At 44.4% G+C, this 20,195-nt stretch overlaps 1 protein-coding gene across 1 annotated transcript in view; it reads right to left on the bottom strand.

The window, feature by feature from the left end:
• Positions 1-2,845: 2,845 nt before the first annotated feature.
• The window catches only part of PDE1C (phosphodiesterase 1C), a 73,053-nt gene continuing 55,703 nt past the window's right edge, over positions 2,846-20,195 (bottom strand). The window contains exons 15-16 of the mRNA XM_034065732.1: positions 12,838-12,903; positions 2,846-3,168 (exon numbers count right to left, since the gene is read on the bottom strand). Coding sequence (XP_033921623.1) covers positions 2,999-3,168; positions 12,838-12,903 — 236 coding nt within the window. The 3' untranslated portion in view covers positions 2,846-2,998. The remainder of the gene's footprint in view (positions 3,169-12,837; positions 12,904-20,195) is intronic.

The following is a 20,195-nucleotide window of genomic DNA, read 5'->3' as shown; positions in this document are numbered from 1 at the left end:
TACAAGGAATGAATACTCAAGAGTCTCTCTATGCCTCACTCACTGTGGATTTTGACATTTAGATTTTTAATCCAGACTTAATCCTTTTCTAAAATAATAAACAAACAGCTCCCTCACAAATAAGAAAGCACCAAACTTTCTTGCCATAGCAACGTGATCCAGCGATTAGAGCAAAGACTCATTTCACAAACGGCCTAAGCAGAATAAAAGGCTAAATTTGCAAGTGTTGATAGTTGCAACAAGTAATCCATAGCAAGTTGAAATGGCATCACAAGTCTGAGCTCATAAGACTTTCCAAGAGGGACAGATTACTCAGACTTCTTTCTGTGTTGGCAACAAGTAGTTGTCTCCAAAGTTCTCCCTGCAGAAAAAGGCCGAGAGTGTGGCAAAGCCAGACCCCCCCAGGTAACACAGATTTCATTGCTGAACATTTCCCTTCGGTGTACACTAGATGTCAGGGTTGGACTGAAAGGATAAGCCCATCTACACCACCACACAGTTCTGTGCATCCAGCAGGGTGCTACCAGCACAACTAGTTCTGCTCAGGAGTTGTTCTACCTGATATTTACAAGGAACAGTCTGCACAAACATCCTCTTCCTCCCCGCTTTACAGTATTTTGTTTAGGCCAAAAGCCTCAGGCTTTGGAAGAGGGAAGAGACATCCTGAGATCAGAACTACATTACATCTGTGGGAGTCACATACACTCCCCATGACAGCTAAGGCAGGTTGTTTCATTCCCCTGTGCCTTGACTACACAGCAGTACATTCAAAACAGCAAGTTATCACTGCTTCATGGCAAGGCAGGGACTGTGGACCAGGAGTGCAAAGACAAAAAACACAGCCTTTATGAGATTCCAGTGACACAAAACCAATAATCCCAGCAAACTGTTGGCCACAATGAAAGGCAAAATAAGAAGATCCCCTTTTAATTTCTGTAAATGCCTCAGTCCTGTCCACTTGTCCAGAGAACAGTTAGATGGACTCTGCTAGGTAAAGTGTTAACCAAAGGTGTCCTAAGAGGAAGGAATGACACAGCCAGAAAACGTGTTTGGAAAGACAGTATAATTTTACATTTCTACACAGCCTATTTCTGTAAAACATTTCAGGGAATTCTACAAGCAAAGCACAATTCTCAGGGAATTCCTAGAGATAAATCACATTTCATGAGCAGGCGGCTTTAAAGTGCATTCCTCTTTGCATTTGGCTTGGGCAGTGACCCAGCCCAGCTGCTGAAGTTGTAAGTTCTGATGGTTCAGGTCAAAATCACAGACATGAAGCACAAGGTAAATCGGATAAAAACACAGGAAATAAGGTGCCATCGGAGCCCTCATGCAGCGCAGCAAAACACTGTGGAATGGTGTCAGGCCTCAGGGTGAGCATGCATGGAACTGTAGTGATCCACTCTAGGGGAGCGAGGGACACCCTGTCCCTTTTCAGCCATGATTTTAATGTGACTGTCACACAGCAGTGCTACATACACCAGTTGGTGCAGTTTTGGTGTTGGACATAGTTACAAACCTGTAGTGTGTGTAACAGACTGTGATTTGCAGTGAGTGAACTATGTACAACAGAATGGGCAGGGATACTTAAAGAGGGGTCAGCCTAATTCTTATAGGAGAAATTCTGCCTTACAAATCTTTGAGACTTCCTTGGAGCAGCCCAAAATGGTTTGCAGTTTTCCATTTTGACAAGGTCCTGCTCCAAAGGCTGTCATGGATTGAAAGAAGATCATAACATACAATAGTAAGATGGTTAAATAACTGATCAACAATGGGGGAAAGACAAAAGAAGAGAGAATGGGATGAACTGGTTAGCATTCATAGTAAAGGAGGATTGTCCTCTCTGCCATTTAACATTATTATCCCAAAGATGGGATTTGGAAAAGGTATTGATGGAAGAAGAAAACACACCGGGAACAGAAATGAAGGACGTAAGGTTAAAAAAAGAAGCAGCATCAGCATCCTTCAGTGTAATTGTCAAAACCGCCAATTCAATGTTGGTAAGTGCAGAACAACATATATATGGAGAGGCAACCCCAACTCCCCAACTCTGTGTGTTTGGGCTATAAATTAATTAAGATTCATTATAGATAATGTCATAGAAACTACTCCTCAGTGCTCAAGGAAGTGCAAAAAAGGGAAAAACAACTTTAAAAACTATCCGGAATGGCACAGAAAATAGAAAATGTCATTGCATTGTTTCACACCTGCATCTTGAGTACTGTGTGCAGTGCTCACCCTCCTCTTTCTGTAAAATTAAAAGACAGAGAAAAGAAGATATAGAGAAAGAGAACAGAGTTATTTCCACTGCTTCTCACAGTGCAAAACCTAGGGGTAAGAGGGACCTTTTCAGAGGGAGCATGTGCAGCTGTGAAACTCAGGCCTATGGGACACTGTGTGCCAAAAGAACCCGTGGGATCAAACTCAGCTGAGGGAATGCCACAAAAGACAAACAGTGTTATTTAACATTCACCATGGTTTGTGCAAAGAACAGTTTCAATGCTGCACTATGTCTTATTCTTCCAATGAGTGAAGCAAGAGGATTATATATACTTCAGCCTCCTATCTTCAACCTCCCGAACACCCATCACACTGTGACATTTAGGACATTTCTTCTCAGTACTGAGTTCTGTACTCCCATGCTGTTGGAAACAGGAGTTGTTGTCTTACATTTGGTAGGCAGAAGGTCACATTGTGAATGCTGTAAGGACCCCAACAACCTAGGAAAGCATTGGCTTCCTCAATTTGAGATAGTGGTATACAATCACTTATTTTAAGGTAACAGCCCAATAATTTAGTACTAAGTGGGTGTCTGCTGCAATAATAAGGAGGCTACTGTGAACATTTCTAGCAAAATGTCCATTGTATTGCTTAGCTAAATCATAAACTTGCTTTATCTAGAATTGCAGCTGCTGTACAACATAGCATGGCCTGGGCATTGGTTACACACTGTCTTCTGTCCGGCTGTGAGAAGCATCCTTCCTCTTTATCTCTTCTGCTATTTCCTATTCCAGCTCTGGGAAATATGTTGGATCTTCTTCATCCTTCCCCTCTGGTCAAGCAGCTTACATCTCACCGAGTGTTCCTCCAGCTTCTTGTGGGAGGCTGGGAAATAGTCTCCTGAGCTATGAGTGGGCCTCCTGAGGTGCCACAGCTGAGGTTTGATGGCTGGTGGTGACTGTCATGGGTTCAGCAGTAGCTCATGCTCTGCCAGTGAGGAGGGAGAGATAGGGCGCCTGGTCTGGGCTAGTCGGGGAGGTATTCCATACCACAGCACGTCCTGCTTGGGGAGGGGACTGGAAGCTAGCCGGGAGGGAAGGAGTTAACACGCCGGGCTGAACTCGGGAAGGGAAGGGGAAGCTCGGGCTGGGGCTTCCGGCTGGGGGGTTCCGGCTGCTGGCCTCGTGGCGGCGGGTGGTATCGTATTCTCTCTCTCTGTTTGTCTCCTCTAACTTTGATTTGTTATTGGTACCGGTAGTTTACTTCTGTTATACCTTGATTGCTGGACTGATTTTACCTCGATCCGTGGGAGTTGTATCCCTCCGGCTCTCCTTCCCATCTCTCCGGGAGTGGGAAGGAGAGGGGGGGGGGAAGGGGAACAGAGGGGGAACTGTGCAGATTTAGTTTAAACCGTTTTTATCTCAATCCGTGGGGGTTACATTCTTTAGATTCTTCTTCCTAACTCTCCGGGAGTAGGGAGACTTGGTTTAAACCACGACATTTTTTGGCGCCCAACGTGGGGCAGAGGGTTTGAGATAAGAACAGATCTGAGCGGATTTATAGTCATTTGTCACAATGCTGTTTTATTGGCTCTCACAGTTTTTTCTCTTGCTCTCACGGTTTCAGGATTTTACCAATTACTTTTCATATATACTAGCTGTGTTAGTGTTTATCAATCATGGGATTTGGGCTAAGGTTCTGGTCTCATTGTACTTTATGGTAATGACTTGTAATACAATAGAAACATTAATCATGAAACTGATTTGGTTTATGCTCCCGGTATGGTCACCAACTTTATATTTTGGGAGGTATATAATAGAAATGCTTGGGAATTTCACATCTTTTTTCTCCTTCTCGGGTGGTCAACCTGTGAAGGAGACATTCTGCTATCCTCCCAGTGTTCTCTCCAGATGGTCTACAACATCATTTGAGGGTTTTGAAGTTTTTGAATGGCCTTTCAATACTGCTGAGACTTGTATGCTGATTGCGATGGGGATCGCCATATTAGCACGCATACAGAGTGTGTTTTGCCCACAGTTATTTCATCTGATTTCAAGAGTTAAGCGGAGTCAGGTCTGGTCCTGTGTTGGGGTTAAACGACGAAATAGGAGGACCAGGAAATCTTCCCAGAGGCTGGATAGTCATGAGTGGCAGGGTGTATGGGATAGTATGGGCAAGCATCTAGGTCAGTGGGCCCCTCCAGTACTTTGGAATTTTACTCCTGAACAAGTGAAGAATCCGGAAGAATTAGTAAAACAGCTAAATGAGGTGTGTTGTCGTCCTGGCCATACCAGAGATGGACAAATTACAGCAACGTGCTGGGGCTTGGCCTATGCTTATAGGGCCTTGATCGACATTGTCCAACATCTTCAAAAGGAAAAAAATGCCCCTGGATCTGATAGCAACACAGAAGTCAGCGCAGCTGTTCCAATTCCAAGTACAGCAGCTACACCATCCCCAGTAGTAAGTACAGTTGCTACCCAAACTGCTACCCCAGCAACAAATACAGCAGCTACTCAAACCTCGACTGCGATAGACAGTGCAGCTGAACTACAGGACCAATTCGTACCAATATCGGTTGCTCCTGTACACAAGAGAAAAACCAAAAGAGAGGCAAGAAGGACGAGGCAGGATGAAGAAACTACGCATCCACTACCTGGTCTAGTATCTGATCAGGGGTCATCATCACACGACGAAGAAGAAGAGGTGACTTCTCGATCTCGGACCTCAACTGAGCTGCGGAATATGCGAAAAGATTTCACCCGTCAGCCAGGGGAGCACATCATCACCTGGTTGCTCCGATGTTGGGATAGTGGGGCTGATGGTCACGAACTAGCAGGTACAGAAGCCAAGCAGCTGGGGTCACTTGCTAAAGAAGGGGGAATTGACAAAGCAATTGCAAGAGAGAAAAAGTCCCTCAGTCTTTGGAGGCGGCTTTTGGCAGCTGTGAAAGAAAGGTTTCCATACAAGGATGATGTTATGAGTCGTTCGGCCAAGTGGAATACTATAGACAAAGGCATCCAGTCCCTGAGGGAATCAGCTATCGTAGAGATGATTTATCACATCAAGCCGAATAATGGGGATGTACCCATAGACCCAGATGAAGTCGAATGCACACGACCCATGTGGCGAAAGCTTACACGAAACGCACCGTCGTCATATGCCCATTCATTGGCAACGGTAACTTGGAATGACATAGTACCACCAACAGTGGATGAAATGGTTCATAAACTCCGAGAATTCGAAGACAATCTTACCCCTTCCATCATCTCAGCTGTGGAAAAAATGTCTCAGGATCTCAGACACGATCTCAGACAGTTGAGGGATAATTTGTCTGATTTATCTAGCTCTTCACGTGTGCCAATACGTGTTTCAGCTATTAACAAAAGGCGTCCTATTGCTCGAGAGAGAAGATATATAAGATACACACCACGGGCTACCCTATGGTTTTACTTGCGGGATCACGGAGAAGACATGACAAAGTGGGATGGAAAACCTACTTCAGTCTTGGAGGAACGTGTGGGTGAATTGAAAAGAGGAGCAAGGGCCAAGACTGATCGCCCCATGAGAGCTGCAGCTTCAGTCTCTGGTGAACAGGCTCCCAGATGGAGCGGAAGAGCTGATTTTACTCCAGCTCCTGTGATAAAGAAGAATGATCCATTTCAATACGACTTAGATGTCCAAGATTGTGACGACGATGACTATTAGAGGGGCCCTGCCTCCAGCCAGGTGGAGGTAGGGGACAATCGTATTTACTGGACTGTGTGGATCAAATGGCCTGGCACATCAGTCCCACAGAAATATAAGGCTCTAGTTGATACCGGTGCACAGTGTACCCTGATGCCATCAAATTGTCAAGGGGTGGAAACCATCTATATTTCTGGAGTGACAGGAGGGTCCCAAGAGTTGACTGTACTAGAGGCTGAAATTAGCCTGACTGGGAAGAAATGGCAAAAGCACCCCATTGTGACTGGTCCAGAGGCTCCATGCATCCTTGGCATAGACTACCTCAGGAGGGGGTACTTCAAAGACCCAAAAGGGTACCGGTGGGCTTTTGGTATTGCTGCTTTGGAGACTGAGGAAGTTGAGCAGCTGTCCACCTTACCTGGTCTCTCAGAGGATCCTTCTGTTGTGGGGTTGCTGAAAGTCGAAGAACAACGAGTGCCAATTGCGACCGCAACAGTGCACCGGCGGCAATATCGCACCAATCGAGACTCCCTGATTCCCATCCATAATCTGATCCGTAGACTGGAAAGGCAGGGAGTGATCAGCAGGACCCGCTCACCTTTTAATAGCCCCATATGGCCAGTGCGAAAGTCTAATGGAGAGTGGAGACTAACAGTAGACTATCGTGGCCTGAATGAAGTCACACCACCATTGAGTGCTGCCGTGCCGGATATGTTAGAGCTGCAGTATGAATTAGAGTCAAAGGCAGCCAAGTGGTATGCCACGATTGATATTGCCAATGCATTTTTCTCAATTCCTTTGTCGGCAGAGTGCAGGCCACAGTTTGCTTTTACTTGGAGGGGTGTCCAGTTCACTTGGAACCGACTGCCCCAGGGGTGGAAACACAGCCCCACCATCTGCCACGGACTGATCCAGACTGCACTGGAACAGGGGCAAGCTCCAGAACACTTGCAATACATCGATGACATTATTGTGTGGGGTAATACAGCAGAAGAAGTTTTTGAGAAAGGGAGGGAAATAATCCAAATCCTGCTGAAAGCCGGTTTTGCCATAAAACGGAATAAAGTCAAGGGACCTGCACAGGAAATTCAATTTTTGGGAATAAAATGGCAAGATGGACGTAGACATATCCCCACAGAAGTGATCAATAAGATAACAGCAATGTCTCCACCAACTGATAAGAAAGAAACACAAGCTTTCTTGGGTGCTGTGGGGTTCTGGAGAATGCACATTCCAAATTACAGTTCAATCGTAAGCCCTCTCTATCATGTGACCAGGAAAAAGAATGATTTCAAATGGGGTCCTGAGCAACAACAAGCCTTCGAGCAAATTAAACGTGAGATAGTTCAGGCCGTGGCCCTTGGACCAGTCCGGACCGGTCCAGATGTGAAAAATGTACTGTACACTGCAGCTGGGGAGAATGGTCCTACCTGGAGTCTTTGGCAGAAAACTCCAGGGGAGACTCGAGGTCGACCCCTTGGTTTTTGGAGTCGGGGATACAAAGGCTCGGAGGCCAATTATACCCCAACGGAGAAAGAGATATTGGCAGCTTATGAAGGGGTTCGAGCTGCTTCGGAGGTGATTGGCACTGATGCACAGCTCCTTTTGGCACCCCGCTTGCCAGTGTTGGGCTGGATGTTCAAAGGCAGGGTCTCCTCTACACATCATGCAACTGATGCTACTTGGAGTAAATGGGCTGCACTAATTACACAACGAGCTCGGATAGGAAATCCCAGTCGTCCAGGCATTCTGGAAGTCATCATGGACTGGCCAGAGGGCAAAGATTTTGGAATGTCACCAGAGAAGGAGGTGATGCGTGCCAAAGAGGCACCACCATATAATAAATTGTCAGAAAGTGAAAAGCAGTATGCCTTGTTCACTGATGGGTCCTGCCGTATTGTGGGAAAGCATCGGAGATGGAAGGCAGCTGTATGGAGTCCTCAGCGACAAGTTGCTGAAACTGCTGAAGGAGAGGGTGAATCGAGTCAGTTTGCTGAGGTGAAAGCCATCCAGCTGGCCCTGGACATTGCTGAGCGAGAAAGGTGGCCAGTACTCTATCTTTATACTGACTCATGGATGGTGGCAAATGCCCTGTGGGGATGGTTGCAGCAATGGAAGCAGAGCAACTGGCAACGCAGAGGTAAACCCATTTGGGCTGCTGCATTATGGCAAGATATCGCTGCCCGGGTGCAGAAGCTGGTGGTGAGGGTACGCCATGTAGATGCCCACATACCTAAGAGTCGGGCCACTGAGGAACACCACAATAACCAGCAAGTGGATAAAGCTGCTAAGATTGAAGTAGCTCAGATGGACTTAGATTGGCAACATAAAGGCGAATTATTTTTGGCCCGGTGGGCCCACGACGCTTCAGGCCATCAGGGCAGAGACGCAACGTATAAATGGGCTCGTGATCGAGGGGTGGACTTAACAATGGACACTATCGCCCAGGTTATTCATGAGTGTGAGACATGTGCTGCAATTAAACAAGCTAAACGGTTGAAACCTCTTTGGTATGGAGGACGATGGCTGAAGTATAAATATGGGGAGGCCTGGCAAATTGACTATATCACACTCCCACCAACTCGCCGAGGCAAGCGCTATGTGCTTACCATGGTGGAAACAACCACAGGATGGCTGGAAACATATGCTGTGCCCCACGCCACTGCCCGGAACACTATCTTGGGCCTTGAGAACCAGATTTTGTGGCGACATGGCACCCCAGAGAGAATTGAGTCAGACAATGGGACTCATTTCCGGAACAACCTTATAGGCACTTGGGCCAAAGAACATGGCATTGAGTGGATATATCACATCCCCTACCATGCACCAGCCTCTGGGAAAATTGAACGGTACAATGGGCTGTTAAAAACTACACTGAGAGCAATGGGTGGGGGAACTTTCAAGCATTGGGATACCCATTTACCAAAGGCCACCTGGTTGGTCAACACCAGAGGATCTGCTAACAGGGCTGGCCCAGCCCAGTCAGAACTTTTACATATTGTAGAGGGGGACAAGGTGCCTGTAGTGCATATGAGAAATTTGCTAGGGAAGACAGTCTGGGTTACTCCTGTTTCAGGCCAAGGCAAACCCACTCGTGGGATTGCTTTTGCTCAAGGACCCGGATATACTTGGTGGGTAATGCAGGAAGATGGGGAAGTCCGATGTATACCTCAAGGGGATTTGATTTTAGGGGAAAACAGCCAATGAACTTAATTATACGTTGTTGCTTGCTGTGTAATTTTTTTTTTATATATAGTCCATCAACTAGATGTCTTCAGGTCACCAGCAACTGGCCCTGACTTCCCTCTAACCATCGTCCCAACAGAGAATGAACTTTGATAGAACCAGATGACTTCTGCAGTAAAGGGATGATCAATATCGGCAGGCAACTATCCAGCACTGCACACAGACTTCCCTGCTATAAAAGACTATTACAAACTTAATGTCATGGACCAAATGGACTCAATTGCATTGTAGGGATTGGTCCATGTATTAAGAAATGATTTTCTTTTTGTTTGTCTGGGTGTGCGCAGATGTATATATATGTGTGTGTATATCTATGTGATGATGTATTGAAAAATGTGGGATCTAAGCATGACGTGAATGGTATGGAATAAGGGGTGGATAATGTCATGGGTTCAGCAGTAGCTCATGCTCTGCCAGTGAGGAGGGAGAGATAGGGCGCCTGGTCTGGGCTAGTCGGGGAGGTATTCCATACCACAGCACGTCCTGCTTGGGGAGGGGACTGGAAGCTAGCCGGGAGGGAAGGAGTTAACACGCCGGGCTGAACTCGGGAAGGGAAGGGGAAGCTCGGGCTGGGGCTTCCGGCTGGGGGGTTCCGGCTGCTGGCCTCGTGGCGGCGGGTGGTATCGTATTCTCTCTCTCTGTTTGTCTCCTCTAACTTTGATTTGTTATTGGTACCGGTAGTTTACTTCTGTTATACCTTGATTGCTGGACTGATTTTACCTCGATCCGTGGGAGTTGTATCCCTCCGGCTCTCCTTCCCATCTCTCCGGGAGTGGGAAGGAGAGGGGGGGGGGAAGGGGAACAGAGGGGGAACTGTGCAGATTTAGTTTAAACCGTTTTTATCTCAATCCGTGGGGGTTACATTCTTTAGATTCTTCTTCCTAACTCTCCGGGAGTAGGGAGACTTGGTTTAAACCACGACAGTGACAAAGGAAGAACAAGGATAGTTACCATGCCTAGCATTTACTCGCTGCTGGGCAAGAAATCAATTCCATCCATCCCACTCAGCACAATCCTACCTGTGCAAAGGAAGGTTCCTCAACCTGAGAGCCAGGACTCTTTTGGGTTAATGGATAGTTACAGAGGTTTAAGAAAGTTTCAGGGGAAAAAAGATCACAGAATCACACAAGGGTTTGGGTTGGAAGGGACCTTAAAGACCACCAGTTCCAACCCCCTGTCACAGGCAGGGAAATAAATCATAAATATAGATGTAAAACTCTTGAATGAAACACAGACAACACCAAAATTGAAATTTGGGCAATTAAACCCTTTGGAATACTTGATCTTGAAATCATGCCCTTATTCCAACATCCCAGAAGATTACACCAATGCAGGTGAATGCTAAGGAACATGCTCAAGGTTGGGACACAACAGTTTAGACAGAAGATGAAAGTGCCAAATGTATAAATTAAGAAGAAACATTACACTTACCTAGCTATATGCATATAGCTAAACATAGCACTGTTTTCAAAATACCATTGAACAAGGTCATTTTAAGGCAATAAATACAGATTAAGATCACATTTCTTAGAATACAGAATAAGGTGGATCTGAAGGGTTTCATATGATTTTCCAGTAAACTACAAGTCATTATGAAAGTCACAAGTGGGATACAAATGAATTTGACTGTTCTCAGCTTCTTGACTCTGTTTACCTGAATCTATGTCTTGCTTTCTTACATTTTTACATAAGTAGAATAAAAAATCCAACATGACCAAAATGTGTTCATCTTCTGCTTAGTTATTATTTGCAAAATAATCAAGTAATAAGTCAATAATTAGCATGACAAACACTTTAAAGTCATTGCTCTGAGCATGAATCCTAAGCAGCAAAAAGGATTCCCCTGTGTGAGCTAGCTAACATCAAACGCTAGAACAGTCACACTCTCATCTCGGTAAACTCTTTAAGTGATTAATCATACTCTAAAATGTCTTGGGAAACAAACTACGGATTTCATAAACTTCAGAGATCCACATCCAGATTTCTGCATAGTCATAATCTTTCCTGTTCTCAACTAGACTAGATTGACATTCTTTAAAAGCTTGAAAAATATCCAGGTGAGCTACTGCTCTTTGAGGCACATCCACTTCTCAGATTAATTCCATTTTCTGTACTCAGCATGGACTCAGCCAAACTGTTATTGGATTTTCCATTGTTCAGCATGGGGGAATATTTATTGTTAACTGGAATTTTACTGGAGTTGTTGCCAGCAGAGTTGACTTGGCTAATAGGTTTAAGGGGGTTTATCCAGAACACTGGCAGTGCTGTTTATCATCCTCATACAGGAGCTGATAAAATGCATCCATGACATTTAATTTCTTCAGGCTTTAGTGACTCAAAGTGATGGGGAGAAGACTCTTGCAGGGATCTAGAGATTGGTTCTCAGACTTCTCACTCCCTTCTCATGTGACCTGGACTATAACATTCACCCCAGATTCTCCACACTAAAATGGGAATAAAAATGAGCATACTTACCTCACAGGGTTTCTGTGGGCTTTAATAGGTTATAATTCTCAAGTGCTTCATGCACAGAGTGATGTATTACAAGCTTCTAACCTTGGTGCTGCTAAGTCTTGAATTTCCCTTTTTTGATTTGAGGAAATCATTCCTTTTTAATGATCATGGCTACTATCAGGCAATGAAAGCAGAGAATAGGTCTCACATCCCCACTTGTTCTTTCCTTCCTTACACCCTGAAAGTGGCTGCAGCTGTGCCTGGGGAAACTATCTGCTGAGGTGGAGGCTGCGAAGGAGCATCACGCCATGAACAGCTTGGAGAACAGAAACATGCTACTGCACATCTATATACGGAGACACACCATACAGCATCTGCTGGCACAGCAACCACTGACAGTAATATCTGTAGTAAAACTTTTTAAGGACTTTTCTTGAAGTTTGGGGGTTTTTTTCCTGGTGATTTCTTGTTATTTTCCTTCAGACTTGCCCTTTGTTTCAGCTACAGTTAATTATACATATATGAATGCCCTACATATGTATATGCAAGATAATATCTTGCTCACACTAAGCCGTTATTTAGTGTAACTGCTCCGTATAACCTTCCCTTTCTTCTGACAGTTGCGTACGTCAAAGATGAAGGGACTGAGAAAATGGTTATGATGGTGAAATAGAGGCAAAAGGACTTGATACATTTGCACAAAAGAGCATATTCATCCCATAAAACAGCCTTACATTTTCCCTTCAGCATCTATGTCCACATGATAAAGGCCCAAATTAACTTGCCAATCTAATTTAGTCTGTGAAGCCTGCACTGCAAGCCATAAAACATAAGGTATTTATCACAGAATCCCAGAGCTGTTTGTGTTGGAAAGGACCTTAAAAATTGCCCAGTTCCAACCCCTGCCATGGGCAGGGACACAGTCCACTAGGACAGGTTGCTCCTAGCCCCATCCAGCCTAGCCTTGAACACTGCCAGGGATGAGGGGGCAGCCACAGCTTTGCTGGGCAAAAAAAAACCCTGCCATGCAGTAAAGACCATTAAAAACAACAGTTAATGTGCTCAGCCCCAGTGAATGGGTTTAACTTGTTTAATGTGATGTGTAGAAGTCATGCCATACCTGGAGAAGAAGTCATCTCTTCATGTGCATCTCCCATACAGCAGACACTGTGAGCAACTACTCTAAAGCTGTGCATATAAGCAAATAGAAGTGAGGTGGTACTGACTGACCTGGCAATGTAAGGTGGTTCACCGAGGAGCCAAAGCCTGGGAAGTCAGCTGAACGTTGTGCTGGACCTTTAAAAAGAAAGAGCAGTTTCAGCAGAGATGGATGAACCCCAGTCCCACCAGACATTCAAATGCTTTCTGTAGTGTGGCCACCACTACAAGGTGTTTGTTTTCCTGCTGCCATTTCTTATCCATGGTTTTAGGTGAGGCTAACTGGGAACATAGCCTCACTTCTGGGGACTTTTCCATCTAAAGGAGTCAATACCAAACATATCTTTCTTCTTTGTACTCAGGTATCTCTTACACTTACCAGGGTTTGGGTAGAGATACCCGAGTTAGTGATTCTGGAAGTTCCACAGAAGTTTTGGACCTCTGAACTGCTGTCAGATCCCAGACAGCTTTACCTCAAGCTACCTTAGTGTCTCACAGAACTGGAAACCCAGCACGGCTCTGAAGGCAGTTACACAGCACTTACCTTGAGTCTGGGGTGGTTCTGCAAACAGCTGGCATCACATTAGGAACCATCAGTTGATAACAGCTCCAGACATTTGTCACTGGCGAGTTGTGCCAGAGAAAGGACTCTGATACTGTATTTGCAAGCAGAGGTAAGTCACCCGAATCATTAGATGCCTTTTCTCAACCATCTTTTCTCCCTTCTTGCTTCTCTGCCACTCAGTGTTTTTGATTTGGAGACAACAATCGACTGCATCAACACCCTCAATATCCATTAGAAAGTGGCAGGTTTGTTTCATCTCTATTTGCACTGGACTGGAGGCACTTGCAGACTCAAACCAAGCCAGTAAAGCATAAGAATGAAAGCAGGAAGAGTGCTGAGCACATTGCATGTTCTTCAGGATACCAGTGAACCTCCCAGAGAGGAAAGGAGTGATTTAAAACTGGAATTTTAGGCAAAACAGAATGAACAAAACCTTTCACACTTGTATTGAACATCCCTGAACTGCACATCCTCCTTAGAGAGAATGGCCTGGCCTCTGCCTCTCTTCATCACCATTTTTCTCCTTTTTTAAGGAAAAGATCAAATAGCAAAACTGCAGATGGGAAAATCCTGGTCATTGCTTGTGTGGTGTGGTGACCACTGCACAGACACTGCCTGATTCTACCTGTGGGGTAAGGTACTTTGTAGAAGTTGCTGTGTAGAGATGTAGCTATAAGAAGAGGTCTCTAAGAAATATTGGAGCACAGGACACCAGCCCTGTGGGACCGATGCTCATGCTTCAAGTGGCACAAGAGAAAACATCGCACAATCAAGTGTTTGAGTGGGCACAAGTGTGGTGTGCTGCTGTTGCATTAGATGCTCTTCTCTGCTCTGATTTTAGTCAACAGAGAAAAGGGGAAAGGTGAGCTTGGCATGTCTAATCCCCAAACAGGCAGAGATTTACCTTGGGGTCATTAAATAAGCTATATAGTTTCCTTCTGTTTAGATATTAGGTAATTCCACTAAATCCTCCTCACAGGTGCAGGGGGTGAGCAATGAGTGCTGTCCAAGCAATGTTCCCACTAAAGATCATTATTACTAGTAACCTATGGGGAGCTGGACACTGGAAAGCAAATGGCAAGTGCCATTCCTGGATCAGATGTAGAAAGCAGCAGAATAAAAGGAACCCTTCTACAACTTTAATTCAAATGGAGCAGAAACCTTGTTGGTTTTATTTGATAATAGGATGAACATACATGGACACAGAAAAACTGGGATGTTGAGAAATGGTTTATACATTCAGAGACCATGAGCCTCTTCTTTCAAATAAGGAACTAGCAATAAATACATAGTGTTTAAAATTATTCTCACAACAGTTGAGAATACTTGGCATTACAAATGGCATCATTCATTTCAGGTTTGCATTTGTTTGTTTCCTTATGAGTCTTAACGAACCAAAGAGGTTGTTTTTCATTACCCTGCCCACCCGGTCCCAGGAGCGGAAGTGCTGAGATTTGCTCTCAGCATGCATTTTAACTTCTTGTCTGACCCCTGGTGCAAAACAGTGTAACAACCTGCCTCTTTCTTCCTTGGGAAATGAGAGAGAACAGGTTTCTGTTGTTTATTTTAGGTCAGTTCAAGAAAGGCATCTCCATTATCAGTTCTGCTAATATAAACATATGCTAAAGTTTATGTTCAACTTCATACATAGGATTCCCTGCAGAATGCCAGCTGAGAAAAGATTTTTTACAAGACCAAGATCCTTGAATTTGGTTAATTTCCCCTTATCCTCCCTCCCAGTAGGTTTAAAGTTTCTTAACATTAGTTAGGACCTGTCACTGTAGGGTTAACCACAAGAACAGTGGAATCTCCTGCCCCAGATAAACCACCATGCTGAATGCAGTCAGCACGCTGTGGTATGACTTTGACTGCAGTGCCTACAAGAAGCAGCAGCATCAGAACAAAGAGGGAGATGTAGTCTTATTTCAACACCTTAAGTTGGAAGCAGATCCTACCACAGCAAAGAAGACAGCACCACCTTGATGCATTGGCTTCACACAGACCGCCCTGCGTGCAATTAGCTATGTATGTTTAGGTTATTTCATCCTCAGTCCCAGTGGTGGGACCAGCAGGACTTTGCATGCAACTTCCTTTGATTTCAGTGCAACTAAAAGAGCGATCAGGCCCAAGGTGTTCTTTCGCTCCAAGCTGATGCTGCAAACACAACGGCTTTTGTCTGTTGGGGAGGAGAAAAGGGAAGGGAAATAATCCCTGTGAGAATCTGGGCCTGTAGACAGCCAGAAGGTCTGGTAAAAACCCAACCAGAACCTTACAATAAAAATAGCAAATATCTAAAAAAATTCCATATAAAAGTGTATAAAAATATCATCCAAGCAAGAAGAAAAGGAAAATGCTCGCTCTGTTATTCTACTGCTAGGTTTTATCACTAGAAAACACCAATGGCCATAAGTAAGTTTGTTTGACAGATGCACTCCTACGACCACCAGCAGAGACAACAGGATTACATATATTCCTCCTACCACTGGATAGCTTCTAAACTCAGGGTGTTATGAATGCACGGTAGCTGATACACATACACTTGGAAGAAACTGAAAGAATACAAGATGCCAAGAGCGTGCTGGGAGGCCTGTGAGCAAGTGCTGTTGTGCACTTAGGTGTGAGGGTAAATGAACTTGCTAAAACTGAGCTTCAGGTCCTCAATCAGCTTGCCTGAAACAGCTCCATTTTCTTCTACCTGCTGGTCAAGTCACCAGAACAGGGAGAGCTGATGCCTTGAAGACCAACATGTGTCCTGGCCCTGCTAGGGTAGAGATCAGATCCCTCTGTGCTTCTTTGGGGATCAAAAGGGACATTGCAGCAACAAGAAGGCAGGCTCAGCAAGTGAGAATGCATGGTCAGTGCCTGGCATTGCCTAATGGCATTGGCAGTGGCTCTGCCTTGATCACAGTAATTGGATGGAGAAAGGTTGCCTGGGATCCCAAAACCTGTCTGCCTGTGGAAGCAGGGGGAGCACCAGGCACTGAACTGAGTCTGGAGCAAACCTGTGGTGGGTAGTAAGAGTGGGAAAAACCTCTGTACCTGCTTTGAAGGGAGATGGATTGATGCCTTTATGCCATGTGAAACCACGTTTTTTCCCCTCCTTTCTACCTGCCCAGCACTGATGCCCACTCCCTGGAGTTATATGCATGGAGTCAGTGTCTTGGGGCTCCTTCACGTCCTCAGCCAACTTTTCCTCCTTTTGAGTGCTGATGTTCAGACCCTGCACCAGCACATCTCTGAGATCAGCACTGGTTCAACACACTTGAAAGCACAGGATTGCTCTGCTGTTATTAACAGCTGGATTAAAACAGTAAGAGAAAAGGACTTGATTATGCTGTCATTTGTTGTATAATGGCTTGTGTATGGTATAGATCATTAGAAGATGATGAGTTTCATTATTATAAAATGAAATGTAAGGAAAAGGAGCCAAGAAGAGATATTTAAGACCATCTCATGAGTTCCTGGAGATAGACTAGTTTATTTTAGTTGAAATAAAAGAACTGCTGTCTTTGTCAGGTTCCATAATTTTGAATTTGAATAGATTATTGTGCTTTTTAATGAAAAAACACATCTGGGACATGCTGTAGATTTTGCTAGGCCTAACAGCAAATTCAGGTGGTATTTGTCTTTAGCTAGGTGAGCTCAGCATTCTCAGCTATCTAGTCTGAAATATTGCTTCCAGACTGAGCTTGTAAGACATTTTAAGTACATATGCAAACGTGCATATTCAAAGGGCAGTTTGCAAAATCACCACCATATCCCACTGCTCTCCTGCACAACCAACTACATTTTGGAAAGTTTCTCTCCAACAATAAAATTTATGCTTGAAAACAAGGAACATGGAGAAGAAGGAATCTGCCTCCTTCATTCACGCATCAGGAGCTAGGCTCCCAAATTCCAGATTCACTCTGATGCCAAACTTCCTAGTGTATTAAAGCATAATTTTTTTACCAGCTGCATTTTCTACATTGACTACTCTGGAATTGGTTTTCTGCCTAAAATGGTAAAATTTCTTGGGTTTTTTAAATCTACCACCTATTTTATCATCAGCAAAAAGAAAAGTTCTCTTCTGGCATCTTTTTTCTCCAACAAGGAAAAGATTAGTGACATCCATCATCTTTTTATAATTAATCATAGAAATCTGATCATATAACTTTGAAAATAATAGTATTTTGTGTAGTCTGTAAGGAAAGCTGCTTAACTGAACCATTTTGAGAGGCTGCATCACAGGCTTTTACACTTGAAACAATAAACAAATCCCTTATTTCCCATGTGTGAACACTTCTCACTTGCTCACAGAAACACATAGTTCAAATCACGGACTGAGTGCAGTCCAGAGAACTGGCACCTTTGAGCCACTTAAATAACAAACAGGATACAATGAGGGTGGTGAAACCCTGGCACAAGTTGCCCAGAGGGGTGGGAGATGTCCCATCCCTGGAAAGATTCGAGGTCAGGCTGGAAGGGACTCTGAACAATCTGGTCTAGTTGAAGATGTCCCTGCTTATTGCAGGGGGATTGGCTCAGGTAACCTTTAAAGGTCCCCTCCAACCCCAAGCACTACATTACCATGAGTGAAAGATCTGCTAGTTCCCTGAACACCAATCCCAGCTAAAGGAGAGACCACTGACAGGGATACTGGCAATGGAATCCCTCTCTATTTTAGGGCGTAAAGTGTCTGGATTCTTCCTCTCAAGTCACACAACAGTTTTCGGGAAGGAGAAGGTGCCTGGTGCTCTTCCAGAAAGGCAGAGCTTCCCAAGAGCATCAGCAGTCCCTGCACAGAGATGGAAGGTGCATCCTTATCACACAGCTTCCCAGCCTATGCCACCCTCCAGAAGCAGCACTGGCAGCAGAAGAGCCCTCTGTGCCTACTCGAGGGTGCTCCCAAATAATGGTGTAGAATTGCAGCATGAGGCCAATGGTAAGCTCCTTATGTCTGCAGAATTTTGGGCTTACTCATTACTTGTGTAGTCTTAGTGAGGATGAAAAAGGATCTCCACATCTAGGGAAAGACAGGTAAGGGTGAAAACCAGAAATCCTTTCTCACTCTCTATAAACAAAGGCCATCAGCTGATGAATGTCTGACCCTTTTCCACCTTTTCTTTTGTTCATTTCCTTTTGTGGAATAAAATAAGAGCAAGCAGTTCTGTTATTATTATCTTTTATTTTTATTGGTTTTGTACACAATTGCACAGTGGCTGATCTCTAGTTTGACTGGGAGGTGACTAAACATACCATTCCTTGGCTCACAATGCACTAGCACAGTGCTGCAGAGTGTTCCAGGGAGGTGAGGGGGCAGAGTAAGGGGATGGAGGTGTGATCCTGGGAGGGCACCCCACAATAGATGCTTTCATCTGGACTAGTCTCTTTGCAGGATTTTGATTTCTAGATTTCACTTCCTAAATTCCCAAACTAATGAATTTCATGGGGAATTTTTGACACAACAAAAAATTCTAGAAATTGCTAACAATTCACTGTAGCTTATTCAACTGATTTAAAAAGAGCAGAACGTTTGAGTTAGCTCTGACTGCCTGCATATTGCAAACCATTCTGCTGCATACCTTTGTGCTGAGATCAATAACTCTGACTGTAGCATCTCTTCTAGAATGGCAGCTCACACCTGCAGCCCCCAGAAGATGGCAAACTCACTACTCCCCTTACTAGGTCCTGCCGGTGGTGGATAACTCTAACCATCGAGGAAAACCATTTTCCAGTCTGATTTCACACCTTTGTGCCAATGCATGAGAAACAAGAACTAACCAGCTGTGAATGAAGCAGTCTGGCTTCGCTGTCTGAAAGAAAACACTCCCAGAGAGATAGAAAATATATATCAGAAATAGATGGAGAACGTGATTTAGGAATAATTAAATAATATTGATTATTTTATTCTACTGTGCATAATCTAAGGCATCTTTAGTCACTGTACATCAGGTAATTGTAGCTTAAAAAATATTGACTAAACCATCCTGCACCTCTGACCAAACACTCCGTGAGGGGATGTTCCCCCTGACTTTAGGGACTGAGTCATCGCTGCAGCATTTAGTTCTGCATTATTGATATTTCACCAACATGCCTTCAAAGAGCCTGCTCAGGGCTGGAAGTCATATTCTACTGCTCTTATCCAGGCTGAATGCTGATGGAGGGGGGAAAAGGAAGGTGGGAAAGTGCTTTGTGGTGACACAGCCCTCTGCCCATCACACCACATGGAGCTGGCTGTGGGGGCCACTGCCCTCCCAGCACTCTGCTTCCGTTAGGAAATCTGCCATAGAACCAGGAGCTCATGAATGGGAACACTACGTGCCCTTGTGTTTATTTTACATAAATGAGCTGGTTCGGTGAAGCCAACTGCAAGTTCTAAGAACTGCAGGAGTTATTTCTGTACTTCTTCCTTCTGAAAACATGTGATTGAAGTGCAACCTTTTCACAGCATGAACCTAATCTAAATCTCTGGCTTTGAACAAACTCAAACTCCAGTGTCCAAAAAAAGAACTCAAAATGTCTCTAGCCTCAATAATCAAAATCCCAGATACAAACACTCCCGAGTGAGAAGGTATTAATGTTTAAATGTGGATTTAGGCTGAGCTCACTGCTGTGATTTTGCTAGTGTCGCAGGAAGCTTGTCCCTGTACATGCACAGTTTAAGCAGGAACAGAGACCCAAGCTCTAATATATAATATAGGCTGGTGGTAAAGTCCTGTGCTTTTAAACATGAAAAGGAAACACCAAAGATTTACCTTCCTAAGTCAATGTTTTGCATGTTCTCTACATAGCAAAGAACCATGACAGCAGCCTGATTCCTTGTATAACACATATACAACTACCACAGCAAGACCTCATCCTGAACAAAAAGGAATTAGTCAAA

Source organism: Melopsittacus undulatus, chromosome 1 (assembly GCF_012275295.1).
Source record: "Melopsittacus undulatus isolate bMelUnd1 chromosome 1, bMelUnd1.mat.Z, whole genome shotgun sequence".
NCBI lineage: Eukaryota > Metazoa > Chordata > Aves > Psittaciformes > Psittaculidae > Melopsittacus > Melopsittacus undulatus.
The sequence above is the reverse complement of the archived record's forward strand: the minus strand, read 5'-3'. Positions and strand labels throughout refer to the sequence as shown.